The sequence below is a fragment of the Phacochoerus africanus genome, chromosome 9, assembly GCF_016906955.1.
Source record: "Phacochoerus africanus isolate WHEZ1 chromosome 9, ROS_Pafr_v1, whole genome shotgun sequence".
Lineage (NCBI taxonomy): Eukaryota > Metazoa > Chordata > Mammalia > Artiodactyla > Suidae > Phacochoerus > Phacochoerus africanus.
Window position 1 is genome coordinate 91158130 of NC_062552.1, and position 24547 is coordinate 91182676.

Consider the following 24547-nt stretch of genomic DNA (forward strand, 5'->3'; position numbering starts at 1 on the left):
GAGGGGCCAGAGGAGGAGGCAGGAATTGTGCATCCTGCAGGACCTCGCTATAGAGGCTCCCAGGAATGCCCTTGTAGGTAATATTAAGCCCAAAGCGAGTCACCCTAAACTCTCACTGCAACACCTTTCATTGGTGCTAATCCACTATATACAGTGGATTATGTATACAAATCAATGCTTATGGTGCTTTTCACTATGACTAGGAACTTGCTTAGATAAAGACTCTCAAAATGTGTGAAAATAACACAGCCTAGCCAAACAGAGAGTGAATATTGCCAGTGCCCTTTGCTCTGGTCTGTACTAGAATTGTGAGGAAAGTCAACTCATGTTTTAAACCCCTAACCCTCACCCCGCGCTGTAATTGAGAGGGACAAGGTTAAGCAGACACCTAGGAATGTAAGGGAAACATGGGTAACTTGTAATCGACTGAATCCTGGAAATGTGATAAGCGCATCACACCCAAACCCATTCCTGGAAAAGTTTTATCTTCTCTATTCATATAGGTAATTTTTCTTTTCAAACGAGATTGACTGCACAGATCTGAATCCTACTTTTAAAATGTAATATCTGCTGTGACTTTAAATATTCAGTGGGGGGATTTATGATGTGAGTGCCCATAGTTTAAAATTGGATTTTGCTACTTTGCATCTGAGAAAATGGAAGGCTTACGACCTTGGTCCCCTCCCCATCTCTCTCGGTGGCCCCCGGCCCTTGCCCGGATGTGGTCGCGCCTAAAAGATTGCCGCCTGGCTGGGCGCGCGAAAGTCCCACGCCCGGGGCTGGGCTCACCCGCAGGTGGACCTCCTGATCCCTCCCGCCCCTCCCCCCGGCCGCCGCCCCCCGCCCCCAGCCCGGGCCCCGCCCCGCGCCCGCCCGCTCCACGCGCATTGGTGCCTCCAGCTGTCGGTCCCGGCGCTCTGGGGAGGGGGCGTCGCCCGGCTGCGGTCCCTCTGCAGAGGGTTGCTCGCTCCCGGTGCGCCGCTGCCTTCCCGCCCGCCCCGCGAGCGCCCCCGCGACCTCCGCGGCAGCGTTGTCCAGGGACCCCGACACCCTCGGTAAGTGAAGCGGGCGATGAGGCTGTGAGGAAAGAGGGCGCGGGGCCGGTGTCCGGTCCGCCGACCGCCCGCGTGGCGGAGTGGGCGGGAGGTGCCCGCTGGCCACCGGGAATCTGGGGCCCCGAAGGTGGCCGGGGTAACAACCGGGGAAGAAGGTGTTTGTCCGCAGACATCTCCAGTCAGTACGACCCTCATCAGCTCTGCCCACCTACCCTCCCCGCGTTTGAGTTCGTCCCGGGGGCTTGTGTAGCTGGTAGCTTTTTTCCTTCCTTGCCCTTTTCGGGGCGAACGCGGTGTGGGCTTCCTGGCCATTATAATTGTACATTTAGCTTGAAGCTGGATTAACTGTTCCCCGCCCCAGCACTTTCCTTTTTGAGTACTTTATCCTGTGCTCTAGCTCCTGCCACAAGGCGCGTCAAGCCGAATGAGAGATGCCTTCCTCCTGAAGGAAGCTTCGAGTGGCCCACACCTGGCGCGGGGAGAGATGCACCGCTTTTCTCAGGAAGTGGCTGCTCTTTGCCTCCGTGCTTCTCTGCTCACGGGAAAAGGGCAAGGGGTATTTTCAGTGGCAGCAGACTTGCGATTCTATCTGGAAATTACAGCTTCCTGGAGCGATAAAACTACTGCAGGTTAAGGACGAATCATTTGCAGTCTAATGTTCCGCAAAGTTTTAATAGCCACAGACTGCATTCTCCCCGTTTCAGTTAGGTTTTGTTTGGATATCTGTTGTAGTTCTACATCTTGGTATACATTCCAGTGAGCTTCTCAAGCAATTGTCCTTGAGCAATCCAAGTTAGTTTCAAATGACACATTCCTAAATGATCTAATATCAGCATTTCTATTAGGTATACATCCCTCCGGTTAATAAAAACACTCAGGTGGGAGGATTCACAAGAGGTGAGGAGACAAAGAGCTATAATTAGCTGTGGTTCTAGTGTATCATGTTTAGAGGGACACTGTTAAATGTTCATATTTTAGTTGCATCATGGTTGTAGGATGGCTTTGTCTTTCTGTCGGAGGCAATGGAGTATTTATCACCCGACCTAAGGGAATATTTGCTTAGATAATGAACTGATATTCAGAGTTCCAATTCCTTCTGTTGTTCATGGAATCAGGAGTTGCCCAAATAAACCTTCAACAGTGAAGGATTTACATTTTTTTAAAAGTACAAAGAAAGATTCCCTTTGCTTATCTTCAGACATCCATAAACTAAAATCCACAGGATTTCTGTTAGGTGGTCACCTCCCTTCTCTGTTCTCTGGTACTATCATACCATCTTGTGGATTAACTTTAAAATATACCTTTATGTTTATGTATAATCAGTTTGTCAGTTGCACAACTTATCTATTTATTTTTGGTTTTTAGATTAGTTCCAGAACCAAGAAAATATAAAGAATTTCAAAAGCTTGATTTTAAAATGGCAAGAACTAAGTCTACTCTTGCTTCAGCTATGAATTGATGGGCTGCATCCTGGTTACATGACCATTGAACAATCTTTAAATTTTTGGGCTAGTGAGTTTGGTGCAGATTAGCATCTCCAAAAAAGTCATTTTTTTCTGATGAAAGTCTTAAAGCCCAGTTTCAGGGGATGGGCTTCAGAAACAAGCAATTTTGGGTTGAATCTGAGCTCTGTTATTGACTAGCTGTATCATCTAGAGCAAATTAACCTCGCTCTGGGCCTCAATTTCTTCATCTGTAGATGATGATACCACCACCTACTCTATAATGTGGGAGGATTAGAGATGTGTGTAAAAGGGCTTAGCACTTCCTAATACACAGGAGTTGCTCAACAAATGTCAACTACTGTTATCATTCACTCTGATCTTCAGTTACGTGCTCGTTATGGAAAATGTTTAAACAGCAGATACTTAGGAAAAAAATGTCAAAGTTATACAAACAAATTTAAGAGTAGAGAATGACAGTAATGTTAAATTTCCCAAGAGCATGTATGAAAAGTAGCACCTCCTTCATGGAATATACATTTTTAGAACAGAAACCTTATGGTATAATGGAAAGAACATCAGAGAGTTAAAGTCTTCAGTTCTAACTCTGGCTATGACCTCATCTAACTGTGTGGCTTTTAGCGGGCCAGCTGCCCACTTTGGAGCTCAGTTTCTTCATCTGGCTGGATCTGAATAATCTCAAATAATCTCTAAGATCCTTTGCAACTTCAGAACTCCTTACTGGATGTAATAAAAATTAGCTTGCCCAGCACCTTGCCCTTTATTGTTTTTTGGTGGTGGTGGTGGTGGTGGTTTTTGTCAACTTTCGATTCAGAGTCATAAACAGTTCATAAAGACAGCACAACTACAGAACTGATAAAATAATATCAGATTTGCAGAGTAATCCAAAATGAAGTTTTAACAAAGAGAGCAAAATAAATTCATGCTGAAATCTTTTTGGATAGGGCAAAAGTAAACCCCAATTTTTATTCTCCGGTCATTTTAGTAAGGTATTACATGGGAAACATGCCTGGTAGAATCATAGTCTCTACAGAAAACAGTGAAATAAAATACCACTCTGTTTTCTGATGGTGAAATAAAATACCACTCTGTTTTCTCTTGTCAGGTTGATCGTTAAATAAAGCAAAAATATATCCAGTAAAAGGGCTTTCATGAAGAAATTAAAGACAGAAATTACAAGTAATAGAGAAACTAGGTATTTGTATAACTGGAGAAACCACCTAAAATAACCATGGAGTAAGACAAAAGGAGTGACTACATCTGGAAGAAATTTTATTTAGTGTTTTTTTTTTGTTGTTGTTGTTATAAAAGGCTGCTAAGGAAGAGAGGCAGTAGTTTCTAGAGAAAGAAAGAGTATAATGTCAAAATGGAGACTACAGTTTCTGAAATACAAGTAGAAAGCAAGGATGAGAAGAGATCAGCAGAAGTTAGTCCTCAGGATGAGAGGCAGGAGGAAAAAGCATCGATGCTTTGCTTCAAGAGAAGGAAGAAAGCAACCAAAGCAAGGAAGCCCAAAGCTGGCTCTGACGCTCCTGAGGCAGCAAGGAAATTTCCCCCAGAAGCGGGAGCTTCTGATCAGCCACAGCCCCCAGGGGGAGCCTGGGTTTCAGTCAAACGCCTTGTAACACGCAGGAAAAGATCAGATTCTTCAAAGCAGCAAAAGCCCTGTAAGGCTAAAGTGCAGCCTGAAAGCAAGGATGCTGATCTTTCTAAGAAAAAGGCAAAATCCAGACTCAAGATTCCCTGCATAAAATTCTCAAAAGGGGGGAAAAGAAGTAATCATTCCAAAATTATAGAAGACTCAGACTGCAGCATTAAAGTCCAGGAAGAGGCTCAAAGTTTGGATATAAAAACTCCAGTCCAGTTGGATGACCAGGCAACAAAGACCAAGTCAACTCTGGATATAAGGGAAGATGTCTCACAGAAAGAGGGTGATGAGGTCTGTGAATCAAATGTGAACAAGAGCATAACTTCTCCTGGAGAAAAAGTGATTTCAGTAGAACTTGAGTTAGGTATGGGGCATTCTGCTATTCCAACCGGAACGCTAATCCTTGAAAAAGATATTGAAACGACTGAAGAAAAACCAAGCATTCAACCTCAGCAAGGGAGCCCACTGGAAACCTCAGACATAGAACATCCCCTCCCAGTGGTTTCTGATGTTCCTCCCTTACCTGCAGTCCCAGATCAACAAATTGTGGAAGAAGCCAGAAGCAGTATCCTAGAAAGTGGACCAGATTGGAAAGACCATGAAAGTAGAGAGATTGTAGCTGAGGAGAGTAAGCCAAAAGATACTGAATTGAGCCAGGAATCAGATTTTCAAGAAAATGAGATCACTGCAGAAAAACCCAAACCAGAAGAAAGCAAAAGAATGGAGCCAATTGCTATTATTATCACAGACACTGAAATCAGTGAATTTGATGTTAAGAAAGCTAAAAATGTCCCTAAGCAATTCCTAATTTCAATTGAAAGTGAGCAAGTAGGGGTTTTTGCTAATGATAGTGGCTTTGAGGGTAGAACTTCAGAACAATATGAAACACTCTTAATAGAAACAGCTTCTTCTCTTGTCAAGAATGCTATCCAGTTGTCTATAGAACAGCTGGTTAATGAAATGGCCTCTGATGATAATACAATAAACAATCTTGTACAGTGATTTAATTTCTAGATCATGGGAGGAAAGAAAAGCTTAATGGTGAGTTATTTTACATATTTGTGGCATTCCTTATTCAGTAACAAATGAGAGATTTAGCATCTGTGGAATTTAAAGGTCCAATTCTAGTCCAGAAGTGCTAAAGAATTAAGTTGTAAAGCCCTCCCTACCACTGAAGTGTAGCCACTTCTGGATCAGAGGAAGTCAGTACAGATTACAATGGGAAGTGACATCCAGGGAATTGCTTAGCAGGTGGAGATTGGGATGCTAGGGAGAAGGAAGATGGATTTTCCGTGCACTTGCCGTATATGCCATAAGGTCTTTAACATCCTCTGATGTCACAAAGCCAGGTTTCCTTTTGATAGTTCAACCTTGTGTATAGGTTAACATTCACATTCAGCTTCCAACAAAACAACTTTTTTTTATAGTGTACTTTTCTGTTGTTTAAAATGATGAATAAGGTGAACTATTTTTGTGAATGTGTGACTTACAGTTTGTTACACTCCTAGGCAGTAGTCTTACCTCAAAAAAATACTGCAGAAAAATTGATTAAACATGACTGGTTTTCTAGTCCTGCTTAAGTCCTTTACAAAAGCCATTCACAAATTACTTCAAACAGGCAAATAATTGTCAAATACAAAGGTGTGGAAACAGGGAGTATATTTTCCCTCTCCATCTTCCTTCTGCTCAAAACAGACAGGTATAAATCCATTTATACATAGAATCACCTGCTAAAAACTTAAAAACAAAAACAATAGCAACAACAAAAACCAAAAATGGAATATTACTTTCCATCCAGGAGAAGGTGAACTTCCCAAGTGACAAGTTATCATGGATACCATAGGATTCCTCTTGCAAGATTAAATCGCTAGAGGCTACATTCATTGATCTCTCCCCAAAGAGGGGAGAGTGGATTCAAAGCCAGCCTGGCGTAAAAGTCCTAGGAAATCATAACATTTTAGTGAAAATATTATTCATTCTTGGCCAAGAATGAGCCAAGAACATGGCTGAATAGAAAGTGAAAAGTGTTGAGAGACTCTGGATATTGGAAATGAACTTTTTCATCAGTACTGATTCAGTCCAGCTACTCTCTTACCAAAAAAAAAAAAAAAAAAGAATATAACAACAAGAAGGGCTTGTTTGCATTTTATTCAGTTATTTAAATCATCATTCTCAATGACTGCCATATTTTTTGAAAAAGTCAACCTACTGCAACCTTTCCTTGTGTGAAATGGCCATAATATTTAAACGCATTTCCCTACCTCACAGGTCAGGGTCCATGTTGTCCCCTACTGTCTAAACTGAGTGACAGTGTCACTCTGACAGCAGATGAAGTAATGACAACTTTCACTTGAGTTGTAGGGTATTTGTTAAAGATATTTGTACATTCTTGGCGAAAAGAATGTACATAAGATAATTTCAAGCAATCTTGTGACTTTTTGCATTACGTTTGGACTGCATATACAAAGTATGTGTTAATTTGTCTCATAGAATCTTTGTTTCTTCCTGTAAGCACATATTGAGACATCTGGCAGAAGAACCTTATCTGATTTTGGAACCAAACAAGATAATGGGTAAGATTCTTTGCTGAAGTGTAAAACTATTCCCCCCATATTTTTCTGCCACTGTGCTTACACTTTGGGTGGACGAAGAGGGAAACTACCAAAATCCTTCAGTTTAGCAAAATGAAAAGTCGATCCCTCAAAACATGACCCAATAAGTCAACATTAATTGTATAACTTTTAAACATTTTTTAAAAAAAGACCACTAAGTCATCCTCCCTAAAGAGAATACTCCTAATTTGCTATATGTGGTGCTAATGGACTTGGACAGCTGCCAACAGCTGCACATTTAAAGTGAACAATTTTTAAAAACTGATTCAAGTTGATGCATTTTACAGTGTTTTGAAGAATCCTGATTTCATTTACTGCAAGGTCAGCTCAAGCCAATATACTTTCATTGTAAGTTTTTAGTAATTTCTCATGAATGAGCAAACAGTATAGCACTTACCAGTTACTGAAAATATTTTCAAATGTTTAGGCATATTTATTTGTTTTAAAACAGATGTGAGGTAAATATGTATAATGAATTTTTTAAAGTGACATTTTATCTAAGTAGTCCTAGGTTTCTACTTTTTTTTCCCCCACTGTAGTGTGACATATTTGATTGGAGTGTATTATAATTGTTTTGTGATGAAATGTGTATTCTATTTGCATTCATTTAGTTTCTCCTCAGTCTTTTCTATTGAGAATATCTGTCAAATTAAGTAAGTAGGGTTCCAATTTGAAAAAGGAATCCAACTTGAAAGATATAATCTCAATCTGATTATATCTGCTACCTGGCCAAATCCTACTACAGTGAATTCTAAGATGATCTAAATTGTTTTGTTATAGAAATAATTAGGAATCAGATAACTTAGAAGTCTCATAAAATATTTTTTATTTTAATGTTATTTTAAGCAATTTGACCTTATATGCAAGACATTAAATGAACATAAATAGGTTCTTATTCAATTCTTATTTCAAAGGCAATAGCACCACATTAATTCTCCTTTATATTTGCTGTGGTATAAGTGCTGCTTTTAGTGAACATTTATTAACTAGCTGCGATTCAGTTTTTCTTTGAATTTTACAAGGCAGGTTGGTTTATCAGATAGGTACTCATTAACACTTTTAGCATTATTATTGTCCCCCTTTTAACAGTCGAGTATTATTCAGTTTGCTTTACAACAGCAAATATGAAAATCCTCCTCTATTTTATGTAGCACTATTCACTTAACATTTTCTCAAAGTACTTTATAGGATATAAAAATAGTCCCTGGTAACATTTAAGTAAAGGTAGCAGAAAACAAAAGAACTTCCAAAGAGAAATTATATTCCCTCCCACCTCCTCCACCTCAAAGAACAATAAGCATGTGGCACAAATGGAGTTCTTCAGAAAAGCCGTATGCATAATTTTCTTCAAGGTAATCTATTTGACAGCATGAAGTTTTGATCTTATTCAGTGTGCTATTCAGTGAAGTCTTAGAAATGCTCTGATTTGTTTCGGAGAGATTAAGTCATTAAGATAAATTGTGTGAATAGCCTTCCTGCTAAAGGAAGAGATGGGTCATGAGGAGTCCCCTGGTGGCCTAGTGGGTTGCAGATCTGGCTTTTTCATTGCTGTGGCTCCAGTCCCTACTATGGCCAGAGTTCAGTCCCTGGCCCAGGAACTTCCATGTGCCTCAGGCATGGCCGAAAAAATAAAGGGATGGATCATGAGAGGGCACCAGTCAAGTCTGGCTTCTGCACAAAATCCGGTGTTAACTTCATAAGTTTCTAACTTCAAGTTGCCTTATTTTTTATAGTTAAGAATTAGTTTGGGGGGGGGAGTTTACAGCAGAATTTTTAACATAATTGTTAGGCTTTAGAATTGCATTGTTTGAAAAGATCCTTTTAATGTCAACTTTATTCAAATGTGTGTGAAGTCTGCTTTCTAATTTCACCTGATAACACATTAGAGGTGGACTTTTCTGCCTGCCATTTCTGCATTTTTAAAAATCCTCATTTAAGGTTTAGAGTTCTTTTGGTTAGAATTCCTATGATGTTTTATTGTTAATATGAAGTTTATTAAACAGAATTCAAAATTTCAATATATAGTACATTTTATGGTACATTTTTGAAAAGAATTTTTGTAATCCTTAGTTTAAAAAAATTAACAAAAGGAAGCTACTGACATTTAAATTCAATTTATTCAGTATGTGTTAGATATGACACATGCAAAACACTGTTTGATAAAGGAGACAGGCTCCCTTCTCTCAAGGAGTACAACCTGAGAAGCATTAGCAACCAGAACTGGGACGAGGGTTAAGGCAAAGAACCACAAGAAATGCAGCACTGTGAGTGTATTGGGGGAGAATAAAGAGAGAGCAATTCATTTTGTCTGGTGTGAGAAGATGGTCATATAAATACAGGGGCAGTTTGACAGCATTCACTCTGATTTGTGAACAGGTGCAGAAAAAAGCCTGCATAATGTTACATATTTATAGTAGTTCTTTGTAAAAATGTTAAGTGGATGAGCTATTATGAAAGCAAAAGTTCCAATTTGTATTTCTCATTAAAATTAGTACTATATTACTGTGGATTAGATGTGAATATTAAAGAATACTCTGTAGAAAAAAAGGTTTCGTCTTGAATTAACATATGTACTATTAATATAAAAATAAATGTTATCTTGGATCCTGTTTATTTATACAAATCTTTTAAGAGAAACGTGGCATAGTACATTCACTTCCTAAAACTATAAAGAGCACACCCGTGGAAGCCACTGAGTTAGAGCCACCAAAAGCTCTATTCTGCTGAGTGTTGGACAGACTTCATGATAACATGCCTCAAAGAGCCCACCTCCAACAAAGAGAAACACAAACATCTAGAACTTGAATTTCACCAACTAATTCTACCTAAAGGGCGATTCTGACTTTGATGCCATCTGTGAACCCAATGGAAGTACCCTTGTTTTTATCATCCCTTGCTATTCTCACTAGATGTCTTTTCAACATTATATTAACCTATGCATTGTTACCACTCTGTATGGTTTTCCAAACAACCAAGCAGCCTTGATGTGAAAATGCTTAAATTATTAAGATGGTGCCTGCTAAAGCTAGGTGCTTCAAAAGTTTTGTGTTTACTAAGATACAGATTTTCTTCCCTCAGTGTCAACAGCCCTGTTTTTTCTTAAGCACAGCCCAATGACAAGAACTAGGCTCTATGAAAGAAAGTGCTTTCCAACTCCTGGGACCAAGTTAAAGTTGATAGTGTCTTAAAAATCCTAAAACAAAACTTTGTCCTAAAGTAAAATGTCTTATTGATGTACAAATACTACACACAGGGTATATAATACACTTTGCAGAAGTTAAACATTTTTATTAAATCACATTTTCCTAATTTAAGAGAAAAGCACTTAACCTTTTGCAACACTTGTCCTCCCTCACAGGCAGTTCTGCCCTTAATACTTAAGTCTGGAATCCCCAATCCCTTTGTAAAGTACGTAACTTTCTTTTTTTTTTCCCCCTTAAGCTAAGTAAGCTTTCCCTGGAGGCTAAGTTCCAGAGCTTAGGAGAGTATATGTGTGTGTGTGTGTGTACATGAGCGCACTACACATTCACAGAAAATCCTCAGCAAACCTGGGCACAGGCACCATGAACAATTAAGGAAAACCAAGGTGAAGAGAGGATGGTGCGGTGCTCCTAGGCTGGAAAACTCCCAAACTTAAAATTGTCTCTCTAAATTCCAACCTGTTACAACAACAGTGGTAGTGGTGTTCGACAGTTTCTGCACATGAGCAAGATAAGATGCACTTTCCCCAGTCTGGTTTGTGGCAAGACTCAAACAGGACCTGTGGCCTTATCCTGATCTTTATGATGGTGCAAGTATGGGGCAGGGAATAATACTCTCTTATACTTTTCACAGCTATACTTGTAGCCATATAAAAGCCAGGCCTGGAGTTCCTGTCGTGGCGCGGTGGTTAACAAATCCAACTAGGAACCAGGAGGTTGCAGGTTTGATCCCTGGCCTCACTCAGTGGGTTAAGGATCCGGCGTTGCCATGAGCTGTGGTGTAGGTTGCAGACGTGGCTGGGATCCCACGTTGCTGTGGCTCTGGCGTAGGCCAGTGGCTACAGCTCCGATTCGACCCTAGCCTGGGAACCTCCATATATGCCTCAGGAGCGGCCCAAGAAATGGCAAAAAGACTAAAATAAAATAAAATAAAAGCCAGGCCTTTCAATTCTCTAGTCCTAGGTGATGGGGCACACAGGATGACACGAAGGCAGCTGCAATCATTTGTACACTTGTGCTTAAACCTTTTATTCCCCAATCCCTATTTTGACATCTGTTCCTTCAGGTCACAGGAAGGTCTGCTCAGGTTGGCTACAAGTGGGTCTTTGGAACAAGTTCATGATCACGCACAGTCTGGAGTGATGCAGCTATAGGCATGCATGCATGAACCAATCAAATATCCTTATATATAAATAACAAAGCAGAGGGTTCCATGGAGAATAGCCATTTGTGGCATAAAAACTAAGACTATCATTACTCTTAAAACAGGTCAACCAAAACTAGAGTATTTCTGTCCCCCTGATCAGACTGACTAGTTAGAACTGTCCTTGTACTCTGTGTAAGGCTGAGACGTACAGAATGCCAAAATAACTGGTCACTCACCACTCAATTCAGGTGAAAAAAATCAACCTGACTTTCTGATCTTTTATCCAATGTGCCACAAACAGCCTTAGCAGTAATTTTGCTGATTTCAGAATGAATTTCAGAATCATCTTTTTAGTTTTATGTATTTTCTCTATACCCTTAATGTCTGACTGATGTTTTTTCTGACCTATGGAAGAAGACTGAATGATCATCACTATAGTTCATTAAGCTCTAAGACTTTTATATATTTATCTGGATGGTCTTAACCTTTTTTCAAATTAAGGTATAACTTACATACAGTAAGATCCACCCTAGTGCACAGTTCAACAAATTTTGACAAACATATATGCTGATTTCATTGTTCTTTATACCACCTGTGTATTTTAGTATAATTTCCTGACTGCATCAGTGAAAACTGCTACTTGCTGCAGAAATTCAAAGTAAGGGCTTCTTAAACTCAGCATTTAAACCAGGATAAGGTAAGGCAGGGCTGCACTGAACACCTGTGCAAACTGCACAGCCCAATCCAGAAGCATGCATTGGGCGAGTGGCACCCCCTAGTGTTTATTGTGCATAAATTGCATGGCCCTACATGGAGGGTCTGAACATAAACTATCAGCTTGAGAGATCTGCAGAAGTGGTTAACAGTGAAACAGGAGATGTTTAAAATTTTTTAAAAGGAGTCTTCCAACTTATATGCCTTTTCAGATGCTGTGACAGAAGAGGTCAAGAACCCCATAGCACAAACTGTGCACGTATGTGAAAGAAGAACAATGTTGGGAAATGAGACTAGTCCGGTAAAAAAAAAAAATTGAGGCTCATTCCACTGGACACTTTGGTTTGCGTTTTAAACCCTTTTCTCTTACCTTTGCAAATATTATATCCCTCTTCTAAAGAACCACCATAGGTTCTTTAGATTTTCTTCGCTACAAAGCACTTAGTACAGATGCCAGTTACCAAAAACAATTTTTTTAGATACTTACCTACATATGGTTTGGACTAAATACCATATGGCTTCCACTTTAGAAAATGTGGCAGAGCTAAGTTCACAAGATCTCATTCTCCAAAGGCCTATTTGGTCCACAAAAATCTAATATGGACCTTCCTGAAATTCAGTGATAATACAGATCAGACAATGGGTAATGACTACAGTTGGTGAAGGACTCCTTCTCAGGCTTCCTTCCTGCACAAGCCTCTCCCCCAGTATCGAAGACAGCAAGGGTCAGTTCAGTTGGGCAGAGAGGCCCTCGCAGAGCACTGCTATTCATTCAGATTTCTGACATAAAGGGACCCCAAGCTTTTCTAATAGCTTAAGTGAAGATATTTTATTTCCATTATCTTGATACAATATCACCAAGTTTTCTTCAATAAAAATTTCAACATTATATAAATACTGGAAGAAAATTTATCTGAGAGGAAACAGGTTCCGTCTCTAATGGCCAATCAGCTGTAAAATAAATTTAAGAGATGCACTTCGTGATGACGTACAAAGTCCTAGGATAGTGTTAATGGCAGAATTGCAGGCAGAAATGATACAGGAAAAAAAAAAAAGAGTAGCCTGTATTCACTCAGTATTGGGAGACAGAAAAACTCTTAGAGAAGAGTTTAATAGAACTCTTCTACTAAAGGGAAAGTTTAAGGGAAACTCTGTTCTCTGCGCAGGGAATGGAACTGGTTGGAAGCAAGTGGGGGAAGAAAGGGATTAAAGAACACCAGCTTAGAAAGTCCGTTGTTGAACCACAGTCAAAAGAGAAAGTAAATTCCAGAAAATAATTTACACGCCAACCTCACAGGTTGTAGATATGAAGAAAAGAAACAAGGACATTTACTCAAATGTCCCTGGATTTATCTCTTGAGCAGGCAGAACACTGAAAACTGAGTTTGATGCCTGATTAGAAGAACAAATGTGATGGAGACTAAAATGCCAAGGCCTACTAGTAAAGACTGACAAGAATCCTCAGAAATGCTCAATGTAACAATCACACTAAATGTGGTATTTTAAAAAGTTATCTGCTGCTATACATGTAAATTGGAAGCATCTTGATCTAAGGGGAATGTCAAGATAAGAGTACCTAATATATTATGGAATTCCAGGGAGATTCTCATTAGCCATAACTCTATAAAGTGAGGCAAGATCCAGGAGTAGCTAAGTGCTAAATAAATAGTGAATTAAACAGAGTGACGCCAAATTTGAACATAATGTAAAATAGACTTTTAAAAGGTACAGTGGTGCCACCTTTTGGCCAGATTAAATATTTACACAAATCGCAACCTATGATCATATTTTAATTTCTGAGAACTTATTAGGGACATAGTTTAGTTCAAACTTTATATATAAAAAAGATTTAAAACTGTCTTATTGCTTAATACATCTATGATTTTTAACAGTCACACTTTTTTTTTTCTTTTTAGGGCTGCACCTGCGACATATGGAAATTCCCAGACTAGGGGTCGTATTGGAGCTGCAGCTGCCTACCCATGTCACAGCCACAGCAATACCAGATCTGAGCCCACGCCTGCGCCCTACACTATAGCTTGCAGCAACACCAGATCCTTAACTCACTGAGCCAGGCCAGGGATCAATCAAATCCTCATCCTCATAGATACTAATCGGGTTCTTAACCCACTGAACCATAATAGCAACTCCAATAATCACATTTTTATCTTTGAAAAGCTAGGATGAAAGAATGCAAATAGAAATTTAATTCTGAACAAATACATCTCATATGCCATAAGAATAGTAGTAACTTCAAAATGACTGGGACAAAAATCCCCATTTTGCGGGGGGGGGGGGGGGGGTATCGTTTAGCTCTTGACAATCATCATAAGACTTTTAGAAAAGGATTAGTCGGGGAGTTCCCGTCGTGGCGCAGCTGAAACGAATCCGACAAGGAACCATGAAGTTGCGGGTTCGATGCCTGGCCTTGCTCAGTGGGTTAAGGATCCAGCATTGCCATGAGCTGTGGTGTAGGTCACAGACACAGCTCAGATCTGCCGTTGCTATGGCTGTGGCGTAGTCTGGCAGCTATAGCTGCAATTAGACCTCTAGCCTGGGAACCTCCATATACTGCGGGTACGGCCCTAAAAAGACAAAAAGGCAAAAAAAAACAAAAAACAGGATTAATCTATCCCAGCACTATTGACATTTTGGCTTGGATAATTCTTTTGTGAGGCCTATCTTCTGCACTGTGACGATTAGCAGAATCCCTAGCCTCTCTACCCACTAGATGCCAATAGCAACCGTCCGCCTATCCTGACCTGGTTCTGACAACTGGAAGCATCTCCACATTACCAAATGGCTCCAGGTGAGGGGGAATCACCCAGAGTGAAGGTTAACTTTAGGTGTTGACTTGACTGGGCCACAGGGTGCCTGGATATTCAATCAAACATTACTTTGGGTGTGTCTATGAGGGAGTTTCTGGGTGAGATTAACCTCTGAATCAGTAGACTGAGTAAAGCAGATTACTCTCTCCAGTGTGAGTGGCCCTCATCCAATCAGTTGAAAGCCTGAATAGAACAAAAAGCCTGACCCTTCTGAGAGTAAGGGGAACTTCTGCCTATTAAGCTAGGACATTGGTCTTTTTCTGCCTCTGTGGTCTTAAACCACAAAGTCTGTACTGGAACTACACCATGGGCTCTCCTGGGTCTCCAGGGTGCCCACTGCAGATCGTGGGACTTGGCCTCCATATTTGCATGAGCCAATTCCTTATGATCCATCAACTTCTCCCTCTCCCCCCACTTACACACAAACACCCCCACAGGTTCTGTCTCTCTGGGGAGCCCCAACCTAAAACATCCTGGCTGAGAACTACTGTTGTTGATTGTGTCACTGGAGGAGATAGAAAATTAAAAGGGAAGAAAGAAAGGAGCAAAGCCGTAAACTTTTAGGAAATGACAAGATACTAGCTTTCTCTCCAGACATGGCAGTTGAAAAACACTTGATTGGGACACTACTTTTCTATTAACACATGTTATGGTTGATAAGAATTGGACTCAGGAATGCATTTTTGCATTACACATCCAAAATGTTACCTGGCACAGATGCTACTTACCTCAACACTAGGAAGACAACATTTGGCAGACATTGCTGTAAAATAAGAACACATTCCATAAGCTGGGCTGATAAAGGTTTTGTTTATGATCAAGTCACATTAATTTATTTGTCATGATAAAATACATGAAATTCACTGTTTGAATTCCAAATGGAGGATACAAAACTTTCTGGAAGAATGTTTCTGAAGCAAACTCACAACACATTAGGTGGAAAAGTTTACCATACAACATATTACTGATTTCAGTTTCCTGCATTTGCCATGTGTTAACTAGTACTTTGAAGATTTCTTCAAGGGGAATTTTTTATTGTACAAGTTTTTGAAATCCAAGTTTCTTTGAAAGTATTTTAAGTTGATATTTAATTTCACCTGACTAAATGGCTCTATTTGGCACAAAACAGAAGAGATGATGGCAGTTAATGTCTACTGCACTGGAGCCACATCTACTAAGTAGTCAAGTGTGGCACAGATACACACTGAAGCACAAAGGATTCTTCCAGGTCTTAAAGACAAAAATCACACTTTGTAATTCCTTGTATTTAAGACATCTAGGTTTAGGATTGTGTAATCTCACCAGTTTTCAAAAGTCCAACCATACAAACACAGAAGTACAGCAAAGAATAATAATTTACAGATTCCATTCTTAGGAATTGAAAAATTAATTATAATAAAATACTATAGAGCTACATTTAGTTTAAAACATACAAAGATACAAGTTATATTTTGAAAACTCTTCACATGGTCTATTTTTACCTCGATTACTACAAAAAATGGATACTTCTCAAGGATCCAAGTTACAATATTCGGAATTTGCCTATGCAAATAAACATTAATGGAATTATACATTTTTCAGACTATATTTTCCCATGATTAATATGTATTTCCTTCAGTTTTAAGTGAAGCCTTTTCCAACTGTTTTAATAGAATATAAAGAACATTATTGTCGCTGCTCCATTTCTTTTTAGATGACCTACATCAAAGAAATGAAAATTATATTTTCTCTATTGCTTCTGTTCCTTTACCTATATGTAAACAATATGTTTGGGAGAACTTTCAATAAAGTTTAAGTTGGAAAGGCTTCATTCCCAATAATGCCAAAGAATTAATATCCTCCTTGCTAAAGGCTAAAGAGAAATACTGATGATTAAACTATGGTAGAACAGGAATTCCAGTAACACTGCTGTTTCTAGATGCTTCGTTAAAAATAAGAATTCTGTCAATTAACTATTGAGTATTAAATAGTACATGATTTCCTCTAAGACATTCTAGAATTTTTGAGTTGGAATACTAAAATTAATATATTTAGCTACAGAAAAATGTAATATTCTTTATATGGTTGGTTTTTTATCAATAATACTGATAGAACTTAAGACAATCTTAATACAAATCCTCACAACACCCCTGTGAGGTAGGGATTGCTTACAGCCACTTTACAGATAGGAATTCAGAAAATCAGAGCAAGAAATCATAATTTCAAGAGATAAATCAAGAAATTTTGGTTTTCTTATAAGGCAGGTTACACTTATCAGATACTGAGTTCTGATGATATACGCTAACAAGGACAAATACTGAAACAGTCTGTTTTCCTCCAGAAAACAACTATATGTAGTGTCTAGTAAGAAGGAAAAATTCTAAACTGATCCAAAGGGGAAACGTTTATTTAGTATTTGCCTGCTACATTAAGGTGCCCATAGCATTTCCAGTTCTAGGTCATCATTATACAAACCATACTACATGGCTAAGATTATAGCTCCACTTTACAAAATGATAAAGTCAAAATGATGCAGTTTAGCCAGAATAATTTTTTCTTTTTCTTTTTTGCTTTTTAGGGCCACACCTATGGCATACGGAGGTACCTATGTTAGGGGTCTAATTGGAGCTACAGCTGTCAGCCTACACCACAGCCACAGCAACATGGAACCCGAGCCACCTCTGTGACCTACACCACAGCTCACAGCAATGCTTGATCCTCAACCCACTGAACAAAGCCAGGGATCAAACCCACAACCTCATGGTTCCTAGTCAGATTTGTTTCCGCTGCACCACCACGGGAACTCCCAGAAGAACTTTTTTATACAAAGCAGATTTTCTTAGTGAGGAATCATGTCTTTTAAAAAAAAAAAAAAAACCAACTCTGGGCACTGCGTTAGTTATAAAACAGCTATTTACAAAATATGCCTGCTTGAATGAAGGAAAAAAATAAAACCGGGGTCATTCTCTGCACCACTATTCACTGGCTCTCTGGAACCCGGGTTTAGGGATTTTTTTCCCCTATAAAATGGAGTAATTGGAGTTCCTGTTGTGGCACAGTGGAAATGAATCTGACTAGGAACCATGAGGTTGTGGGTTGAATCCCTGGCCTCGCTCAGTGGGTTAAGGATCCAGCATAGCTGTGAGCTGTGGTGTAGGTTGCAGACACGGCTGAGATCCTGCATTGCTATGGTTGTGTCGTAGGCCATCGGCTACAGCTCTGATATAACCTCTAGCCTGGGAACCTCCATATGCTCCGGGTGCGGCCCTAAAAAGACAAAAAATAATAAAATAAAGTAAAATGGAGTAATCATCTTTCCACTTCCTAACACAGATAAAACGTTATGAGGATGAAGGAAAGAGTATTTGCTCTGAATTCCTAATATTAAAAGCAACTTTATAAATAAGAATACACCCAACAAAAGGAGATACATTTTCTGCTTTAAGTTAATGTTTTCTATTACAGCCAATCAGCCACAAACCAGCTCTTGCCACATTCCGACTATGCCCTGAACTGCTCTCCTACCCTGCAATTCACATGCACACTTAATCCCACCTCTTAGCTATATATACTTTTTGTGTCAGGGACTAATGACTGAGCAAGTAGGAAAGAATATAGAAGAGAAAAATTAGAAAAAATTTCATCTAAATAAGAAAACTAAAATTTTACTTGAAGAAAGCTAGGGAATATATCCAGAATGGCCTAAGATACATGAAATCAACGTTAAAATTTGTGTTCAGCCTATGAAAGGAAATCTTTGAGAGCAGTATGAGTTTGAATAATTGCTTAAATGATTTTAGTAAGACAGATGAAGTTCTGACCTCAAAGAGCAGTACATTTGTTTTAACTATTCCCAATACAACTGAGCCTATATCAACAACTATTTAGATTTTGCTTTCAACACATGTCACTCCTGACCCCAGGAGGCTTCACTCTGTTGTCCAGGGCAGAAACTCAACCACCTCAGGCAGTGCCCATGGATTTTCTTCATTCAGTCCTTAATAAAAATGTACCACTTCATAATTCACCTAAACCCACTGTTTACCCAGAGAAAACCTCTGTGCCCTTAAAATGAGCTGAATTTCTCTTTGAGCTCCCTCCTGACTGAACTCAGATGCTATTGAGAATTCCGATATCAGGAAATATCCTCTGAAGTGTTCAGTCAGGAAGGAGATCAAAGAGGTTTTATGCAGTTAAAATTCTAAGCTTCACACACCAAATGTATTAAATTTACTAAACTATTTGTGAGGCCTAGAATTTAACAGGGCAGCATACAAAAAGAGATGAGGCTGTTTTAAAACCTCTCTCTTTTGTTATTCTGAACTATCTAGTATTTGAAATTGAAAAACCTCAGAAAGAATTTAGGTCTGTCTTCTGTGGTGAAGTTTGACCAGCTGTATCCCAGCTACACAGAGCAGGAGAGTCTATCATTCGGTCCATCAATTTTAATTTTTCTGGAGTTTTAGCTTTTGTAAGTTTCACCATTATAAAAGGGAGTTAAATTGATTCACAGAGGGAAGGCTATCATGGATTTTAAACACAGTTCTAGGACACTGACTACATCGACTCTGCTGGTTTTATGGACCAGAAAAAGTTAAAACTATGCCACTGAAAAATTACCTTTTCAAGTGATTGTTAGAAAATTAATGTCAACTCAGGCAACCTATAAAATCTTCTGATACCGAGGGTAGAAAGATCATCTGTGTTTTATCATTTTACTCATAAACTCATGTAAACCTCTGGTCATAAAAATCTCAATATTGCAGAGTTCCTGTCATGGCACAGCGAAAACGAATCCAACTAGGAACCATGAGATTTTGGATTCGATCCCTGACCTCACTCAGTGGGTTAGGAATCTGGCATTGTCGTGAGATGTGGTGTAGGTTGCAGACGCGGCTTGGATCCTGGGTTGCTGTGGCTCTGGTGTAGGCCAGCAGCTCTAGCTCTGATTTGACCCCTAGCCTGGGAACCTCCATATGCCACAGGTGCAGCCGTTTAAAAAAAAAAAAATCTCAAATTGCTTGTGAGGTCCCTAAGAAAACACTCTAGATTAAGGTAACAAGACTAGGGTGTCAGTCAACAAAGATCTATCTGAATCTGTCTCTGATAAAGGGGCTTCTTGCTTATCTATGTGTATGTATCTTATTGTTTCTTTAAGTTTTTTTTGTATGTTTTACTCTTCTCTCTTTTAAATAAAATATTTTTATTGAAAATGAGGTATGTTCAATGTTAAAAAATAAATGAAGCCATGTAACCTGTTGCACAGCTAGTAAAAAGTAATTTAAAACTGTTCATGAGGGAGTTCCCTGGTAGTCCAGTGGTTAGGACTTGCTCCTTTCACCACTGCAGCTCGGGTTCAGTCCTTGATCTGGGGGCTGAGATGCAACATCAAGCTGCTATATGCCATGGCCAAAAACACTGAATAAACACAACTGCTCAGGATTTGGTATAGCTATGCCTTAAAACAAATGTTTTATACATTATAACACACAGTTATATATTAAAATAACTATTAATTTCCTATATGGCAGAAAATGTTTAAAAATAATCCTCACAGGGGCTTAATTCATGTGGAACATTAGCCAAAAGTGATAGTCTAGACTATTCCTTAAAAAAGATTTCACTTATTTCATATTCAATTTGATTTTTACAGATTCTGCAACCTGGAAAATCTAGAAATTCTATAAATAACTATTTACTCTAAAGTTCCATATTTCTACATTAATTTCTGATTTCTAAATTTTTACTTATGAAAAGTACACAGCCCTAATTGAAGGTTTCATTTTAGTAGCTATGTTATCAATATATCTTTCAATAAGAAGACTTAATATACACAACATTAAAATGATGGATAAATGGTAAAGAAAAAGTCAAAAGAATTTGAGGAGGAAAATAATTCATGAATTAAAAAATGCAGGTAAGGCCTTCCCATTGTGGCTCAGCAGGTTAAGAACCCGACTAGTGTCCATGAAGATGCAGGTTCAATCCCTGGCCTTGCTCAGTGGTTTAGGGATCTGGTGTTACTATGGCCTAGGTTGCAGAGGCGGCATGGATCTGGGGTTGCTGTGGCTGCGGCGTGGGCTGGCAGCTGCAGCTCCAACTTGACTAGCCTGGGAACTTCCACATGCTGCAGGTGAAGCCCTCCCTAAAAAAAAAAAAAAAAAAAATGCATGTGAGTTCACTTTTTCAGAACTAATATAAAAATTCTGAAGAAACTGCTACTCAACTAGGATAGTGTCCACATTTTCTTGTGTGAGTTCTGACTCTAAGGCACAAGATGAGTCTAACTGTTCTTGTGACAAGCGAGAGCTTTTCAGGGGTATATCAGACCAACTGTCACAATATGGCTGAAATCTCTGGGCTAATAATGCATTACCAAACCTTTGGCATCGGTTATATCTGTAAGATTTACCTTTGTGTGTATACATATGTTCCAGCAACTGGCTCTTTCGGAGAAATTTATGACCACAGATGGTACAGCTGATTTTTCTTTTCCTTGAAAAAGAAAAATTACAGTTTAATTCTACTGGCTCTGTGTCTTTGGAGATCAAAGACACTTGACTGATCTGCAAAGGCTCTGTGGTACTCCGGCTTGAGTGGTCAGGCTGCTGCTCATTTTCCTTGACAATAAAGGAGCTGAGCCTACGGCACTCAAGAGCTTGGCTATTTTCATTAAGTGGATGCACTTCACCAAGGTCATTACTTTCCAGAATGGAAGCAGGGACACCAAATGGGAGGGATCCGGACACGTGGGTATGGAGATGTTGTCTTAGATTACTACGAGAATCAAACCGTTCCCCACAGTAATGGCATAAGTGTATTTTGATACCGCTTTCAGTGAAAGTGGGGCCTGTCATCTCTGATGAGGGTGAGGGATGGCTCTGGGAGATCACAGATTCTGGATCACATCTCTCCTGCTTGATGGACACTGGGGGCTTCTGGTGCTCCTCCAAGGCCGGGGTGGCAGGATGGGCCCTCTGCTGGTCTGCAGTGCCATCATCCAGCCCAATTGCAAGAGAGAGCTGCAACTGGGGATGGTCACCCTGGACAGCAGCTCTGTTTCCACTGTTATTAGAAGGAGCTTCCTTGACCTCCAGCCCTTGTTTGACAGCTGTTTTTTGGGTCGTTGAGATCTGAATGCCATATAAATTTGAGGACTGCACAGTCTCTGGTGAGAACACTTGATTCATTTCAGTTGCAATGTGAGAAAGGTAGTCGGCATGAAGAAATCGAATCCCTTCCTCCAAACGACCATGATCCACAATCTGTTTTGGCCCTTTCCCAGTGTACATAATGTGCAACAAATAGCTGAATATGTCAGGTTGGATGTCAGTTGGCTGTATTTTTATGCATTCACTGTTAAAAACAAAAAACAGACCCACACAGAATGAAACAACCCAGTTGGCCTTTTAGTTAACAGTATACAGTCTAGGGTAATTTCTCCCTAAGAAGTTCTAACTTAGCAATCTACCTTAATGAAACAGCAATAAAAGCTTAAACTTTGACTGTATGCCAGTTTTATGGCCTGGTAGCAAAACTTCATGTATTTAATCTACTGCCTAGAGTTAAGAAACACAGATAGTCTGATTAGTTCATCATTTAATTAGTGCCGCCTAAGTGATATGCATTTATAGTAAGTGCCAGGAATAGGAAAATGATGACTAAAATAAGTACCCTGTTCTTAAGGAACAGTCTACTGGGTATATAACCCAAAGAACTGAAATAGGGACTCAGATACCTATAAACCAATGTTCATCTTAAGGAGAAACAACTGGTGTCTATCAACAGATGAATAGATAAACAAAATGTGGTATACACATGCGATGAAATGTTATCTGGCCATAAAAAGGGATGAAATTCTAATATAGTCTATAACATGGATGAACCTTGAAAACATACTGATTGAAATACCCAGACACAACAAAGTTTATATGATGCCACTTATAAGAAATATCTAGAACAAGCAAATTCATAGAAACAGAAAGTAGATTAGAGGTTACCAGGAGCTTGGGGGTGAGGAGAATGGGGAGTTATTATTTAATGGGTACAGTTTCTTGCGAGAGTAAAGAAAAGTTTTAGAAATAGATAATGGTGATGGTTGCACAACACTGTGAATGTGATTAATGCCACTAAATTGTAAAATTAAAAATAGTTAAAATGGGAAGCTCCTGTTGTGGCTCAGCAGTAACGGGCCCAGCTAGTATCCATGAGGACACTGGTTCAAGCCTTAACCTCACTCAGTGGGTTAAGGATCCAGCGTTGCTGTGAGCTGTGGTGTAGATTGCAGATGTGGTTCAGATCCTGCATTGCTATGGCTGTGGTGTAGGCTGGCAGCCGCAGCTCCAATTTGATCCCTGGCCAGGGAACTTCCACATGCCTCTGCGTGGCCCTAAAAAGCAAAACAAAACAAACAAACAAAAAGTTAAAATGGAAAACTTTATATGTATTTTACAATAATGAAAAATTCAAAAGGGTCTATTGGGATTGGTCCTTCTTAGATTTAAATTACACTAACTTTATTTCGGCTTTCAAACTATACTAGTATATCTGCTCTAAATAACAAATGAATAGAGGCGTAACTTTGAAAAGCTTTAAATTAACCTCAAGCCCAATTTTCATATATGAATCTAGAATTCAGAAAATAGATGAGAATAACTGCCCAACAAGAAATCAGGAAACACCCTGCAAAATTAGGATCAAGACAACCTGAGGGAAATGTTGGATGACAGGGAACAATGGAATCAGTCAATGAACTTACTTACATTTCTTGAAGCAAAAATCTGTGTCTATGCATCAGAAAGCACTGGACGTCACTATGCTGGCAATCCACTTCTTTAGTCCTGACATCTTAAGACTCCCTCTTGGGTTTCACACTTACCTCTGACCCCCTCACTGCCATGATTTGTGGCAGGTTTATTAACTTTGTTAACTGAGGATTTTTAATTGCTCAACAGAGATACCACAAAGCAGACCTGCCACCTTTGTATTGTATGTCCTGGGTTTAGTTTAGCACGGTGTCTTGTTACACAGCATGTGCTTAAGAGCTGAACCAACTCACAGCTCTTGGATGAGACTTACGTGAAGGGCAGTGTTTCTAATTTAGCTTCTACACAATCTCAAGTCAGAAAGGAAACTTCTTCTTCTTCTTCTTCTTTTTTTTTTTTTTTTTTGCTTTTTAGGGCTACATTCGTGGCATACGGAGGTTCCCAGGCTAGGGGTCTAAACAGAGCTACAGCTGCTGGCCCATGCCACAGCCACAGCAATGCCAGATCCGAGCCGGGTCTTCGACCTACCCCACAGCTCACGGCAATGCCAGGTCCTTAACCCACTGAGTGAGGCCAGGGATCGAACCCACAACCTCATGGTTCCTAGTCTGATTCATTTCCACTGCACCACAATGGGAACTCCCAGAGGAAACTCTTTTGTGTGGCCGAAAAGGCTACCCATGACCTGTCCCCTCCGACAAACTCCTCCCCTTTATGTCATATATTCTAATCATTCTGATCTACTCCATTTTCTGAATGTGCTAGCCTGGTTCATATCTGTACATATCTTCTTTTCCATGCATTTTTTTCCTCTTCCTGCAACGTACCATTCTACATTCCTCTACAGCATCTGAAAAACTAAACTCCTCTTGCTCCTTCAAGATCCAGAGCCTCTCTAAAGCCTGTTCTGACCTTTTCAAAAGGCTGCTGACAATCCACTCTACCTTGTACAGGACTTCTATTATAGACATAAGTAATCATTAATAGCAGTAGCTAACAGTGCAAAGCTCTGTTCTAAGCATTTTAATATTATTAATGCATTTACTCTTCTCAACACCATGGGGTAAGTATACTATTCTGGTGTTTTACAGAGAAGGAAACAGGCACAGAGAGATCAATGATACTGCAATTATTTT

At 39.5% G+C, this 24547-nt stretch overlaps 2 protein-coding genes across 9 annotated transcripts in view; one reads left to right on the top strand and one right to left on the bottom strand.

Moving 5' to 3' along the window:
• ZBTB25 (zinc finger and BTB domain containing 25) overlaps nt 1–24547 on the bottom strand; it is a 43566-nt gene that overhangs the window by 5953 nt on the left and 13066 nt on the right. For 6 of the 7 annotated variants that reach the window (XM_047797898.1, XM_047797892.1, XM_047797896.1 and 3 more), the window contains exons 3-4: nt 21059–22002; nt 15396–15430 (exon numbers count right to left, since the gene is read on the bottom strand). In XM_047797898.1, coding sequence (XP_047653854.1) covers nt 15396–15430; nt 21059–22002 — 979 coding nt within the window. Of the gene's footprint in view, nt 1–1057; nt 1588–15395; nt 15431–21058; nt 22003–24547 lie in introns of those variants that run through there. The other variant, XM_047797897.1, reaches the window with a different exon arrangement.
• On the top strand, nt 926–12166 carry AKAP5 (A-kinase anchoring protein 5). Of its 2 annotated transcripts, none has more exons than XM_047797899.1 (3): nt 926–1055; nt 3624–5207; nt 6679–9391. In XM_047797899.1, exon 2 carries the CDS (start codon nt 3885–3887, stop codon nt 5166–5168), a length of 1284 nt encoding a protein of 427 aa, XP_047653855.1. In that variant the 5' UTR covers nt 926–1055; nt 3624–3884; the 3' UTR covers nt 5169–5207; nt 6679–9391. The 2 variants fall into 2 exon arrangements, 1 of the variants encoding a protein (XP_047653855.1); XR_007137263.1 differs by adding an exon at nt 12052–12166 and having other exon boundaries at nt 927–1055; nt 3624–6739.